Source organism: Pundamilia nyererei, unplaced genomic scaffold (assembly GCF_000239375.1).
Source record: "Pundamilia nyererei isolate P.nyererei 1_Seehausen unplaced genomic scaffold, PunNye1.0 scaffold00019, whole genome shotgun sequence".
Lineage (NCBI taxonomy): Eukaryota > Metazoa > Chordata > Actinopteri > Cichliformes > Cichlidae > Pundamilia > Pundamilia nyererei.
This window is the reverse complement of record NW_005187420.1, coordinates 3282354-3286071: the sequence shown is the minus strand read 5'-3', so window position 1 is coordinate 3286071 and position 3718 is coordinate 3282354. Positions and strand designations below refer to the sequence as shown.

The 3718-nt window shown below is 43.5% G+C and overlaps 1 protein-coding gene across 1 annotated transcript in view; it reads right to left on the bottom strand.

Moving 5' to 3' along the window:
* The window catches only part of nqo1 (NAD(P)H dehydrogenase, quinone 1), a 12462-nt gene that overhangs the window by 6695 nt on the left and 2049 nt on the right, over window positions 1–3718 (bottom strand). Inside the window, exons 2-5 of the mRNA XM_013909143.1 lie at window positions 3521–3688; window positions 2266–2396; window positions 1454–1567; window positions 1076–1177 (exon numbers count right to left, since the gene is read on the bottom strand). Of these exons, the coding sequence (XP_013764597.1) occupies window positions 1076–1177; window positions 1454–1567; window positions 2266–2396; window positions 3521–3688 (515 nt within the window). The remainder of the gene's footprint in view (window positions 1–1075; window positions 1178–1453; window positions 1568–2265; window positions 2397–3520; window positions 3689–3718) is intronic.

The window sequence follows — 3718 nt, the reverse complement described above, 5'->3', positions numbered from 1 at the left end:
TTTTTTTTTCACATTCTGTCTCTCACAGTTGAAGTGTACCTCTGGTGCAAATTACTGACCTCTGTCGTCATTTTAAGTGGGGGAACTTGCACAATCGGTGGCTGACTAAATACTTTTTTGCCCCACTGTACCAGCAGCTCGGTGACTGGCTCTTATCTCCTTTTTATGTAATCACACCCACATCAGCAGTGTTGCTGCTTTTCAAAGACTCCTGATGCTCAGTTAAAGCTTCATATTTTTTTCCTTGGACTTTCCTACTGTAGCTTTGCATGAATTAGAGGCGTTCCTTTATCTTACCCTGGCCCCTCAGCAGTCAACAAATTATTTCTGTTCAGCTCCACGAGCCTGCCTGTCAGAGGAGGAGGGTGCATGTCTGTTTGTATCAGCTGATAACGGCGGTAAATGGGCCAACGGATGAGGACAAAGTCAGCTTTGAAACACTGGAGGAGCTTCAGTGGTTTATCACAGTTTTATCAGCCGAGACACTGAATCACATTTGTGCCTTTGTTTGTGCTGCAGCTTGTTAGGATCAGAATAAGATAATCCTCTGGGATAAAATATGGTCCTTCACTACAATAACCATACACATTGAAAAAAATGAGCTTTGAGGGCCAGGCCCGTCTCCCTGATGCTGTACCACATCCATGTGTGACTGAGAGGCTCCAGTGGATTTGATAAAATTGTGACATTTAATAACTCAGGAATGAAAACAACATCTGTCTCCAACAGGAACATCACAGCTATGATCGATTCCCATTAATCTGCCTCCAACAGGTTTCTGTATGTGAGATTAGGATTACAGTGGATCCTTTGAGTTTTTGTTACTCTTCTGCTGTTTGAAGTTTTGAATTCTTTTGTTTGATTTGTTGCAGCATCACTGAGTCTTTGATTTTCCTCCTAAGAACTTTCTGTTTTGTGTGTTCTGGTTCACGATGTTGCCTTAATGTTTTGACTTCTCATCTTACTGGATCTTACTGCATAGTTGTGCATGCCGATTAATTATATAATTTACTATGCTTGTAGTAAGTTGTGAATTCTTGGTCTTTGTTTTGAGTTTATTTCTCGGGTGTCTCACCTGCAGAGGCCACAGGGTGACGTTGATGTCCCCGTTGATGCCGTCAGGCTGAAACATCGTCGGAGCTGCTCCGGTCGTGAACGACAACATGGCTTTTTTATCCTTAGAGGAAATATAACATACAGTTGGATAACCATACCAAAACACGTCCACAAAGAAAAGCTCTTTATTTTATCAACATCAAGTTTTCCAATAATTTTCAAACATATGTACAGAAATTCCTTTGTTGTTGCTTTTCATCTCTGAAACATGAGCGCATCACCTGACTGTCCCACTTAAATGTAGGTTAAATCGATAAATCCAGACTGATATTAATGGAGTTGGTTGTGTTATTTGTTGCATCCTTCTAATGATTTGGTGTTCTCTGCTGGAACGTACCTTGAATATCCCGTTATCGTACATCTTTTCCAGGGAGAAAGCGAAGCCCTGTGACAGCACTCTGTCTATCCAGCCCTTCATGACGGCGGGAAAACTGAACCAGTACAAAGGAAACTACAGAAGGAAAAAATAATGTTGTTATTAATACCATTCAGAGTTTTATTATTCTCAGTCATTTTCTAGTTCAACACTCTTTTACATCAAGCATTTCCAAAGACGCAAACATGCCTGTACTAAAACCTGCAGTTCCCCTAATGTCCAGCAGAGGCAGAAGTGAGTCAGTCCCCATAGACTTCCAAACTTTACAACAGAAACAAACATGTTTACAGCCTGGTAGCTGGTCTCTGTACATGGAAGAATGTTTCTATAACCAGTGTTGGGAAGGTTACTTTTAAAATGTATTCCACTACAGATTACAGAATACATGCCCCAAAATGTATTTTGTAACGTATTCTGAATACTTTGGATTACTTTGTGGTGGAGGTAAGCATGGACGACACAGAGCTCTCAGTTCTCACTCCTTCTTTATTCCTCTCCAAAATCAACTGAACACATCGCGCCACAAAACACAGCAACACACTTCCTCAACACTGGGTGTGAGTGGAGCCCTCGCAGGGCGATTTAAGGAGCTTGTTGAATTTAGAACACAGAAGCTGAACATTACAAACCATTAAAAATGGAACCGATCTCTGTATTCTCAGGATAATCCAGGATGTGGGCTCCCTTGTGTTTGTGGGCACGATGGAGAGGTTACTCATCATGAAATGGGAAGTTGTGACACTCAATAACTGCAGCTTTTAGTGACCTCTGACCTGGAAGATGATGAGCTCGGCCTCTGTTACTTTGCGCTGCTCAGCTACGATGTCTTCGCTGAGACGGCCCTCCATCCCGGCGTGCAGGGTCTCTTCTCCGTACTGGAAATGCTCAGAGTTCCTCACATCACCTGAACACAACACGCTCAGTCAGAATCTCACTGGGAGGTTTTATCGGTTCACTTTAATTGGGTGTTTTCAACCCAGAGGCACCCTTTCTATATAAAACAAACCTTTGACTTAAGCTGAGAGTTATTTCACTGATACCCATCAAAGGCCATAATTTATTAACAAGTGTGATGCTTGTGAGGGGAGATAGTCCAGTGTGCAAAAAACTGATCAGCAGCATTTTTTAAAAACTTTCTGTAGAAACTATAACAAAAGCTGTAGCGGCTGGAAAAAGGCAAATCTCACATAGTCCCTGAAACATCCCTTCAGGTCAGCATCTAAGGTCTGAGTGCAAAGCTGAGGCAGCAGAGCCGTTTGTTGGGTAGCTTCAAAGTGTTTGATGAGGTGACGAAGGCGAGGTTAGCAAGAGTCACGTGGCATGCCTTCATCCATCAGTCCAATCATTAAAAGTTCTGATGATAGTTCAGGGCGCACAGGAGCTGTTTTTCACCGGGAGACGTGTCTTAAAGTTTCAGCTTCCTCTTTGGTGTCCACTGCACACAGAAGATGTGTCACCATGTGGAGCTGAGGGGCATTTCAGCCCAGAGCATGCCCCGTCTGAGCACTACAGCATTAAAGAGCAGACTACAGCAGACAAAGAAATGATAAGCCTGCGAATCAGACCAAGGTATGTTTCATTCACTTTAAATATTTACACAGATTTGAAGGTGAGGATTTAAAGGTGAGGTGATGGACCACAAACTGAGAGACACACAGAGAGCAGCATTAAAGCTCGAGTTGGTGTTTTGCCAGGATTTGCTGACAATGAGAAAGATGAAGCTCGGCTCAAAACGTGCCCAAAGACACAAAACAACAAAGAATAAATACTGTATGTCAGATGAACGCAGACGAAGCACAAAAAAGGCCAAAAACTGACTGACAGATGCAACGTGAGCTCAGAGAGACACGCCTGCAGTCATCTCTGTCTCGCAGCATCTGAAGTCATAAAGCTTAAATGTACAAATATGATGAGCTCCTGCACTCTGCTCTGATTTAAAAATAAAACGATGAAAAAAACTGTAAAGCACTGATGATGAAACAAGCAATAATGTGTGTGTGTGTGTGTTCCCCGTGTGGGGGGGGTCACCGATGATGTCATCCCGCGTAGCACTGGCTTTGAAGTTCATGGCGTACAGGTCAGACACGACGACCTCGTATCCCTGCAGCTTCAGCTCCTGCAGCGCCACGTCTCGAGCCGCCGCGTTGAACGAAGCCGGACTCTGGTGGGCGTAAACGATCAGAGCTGTCTTCTGAGCTGACACACACACACACACACACACACACA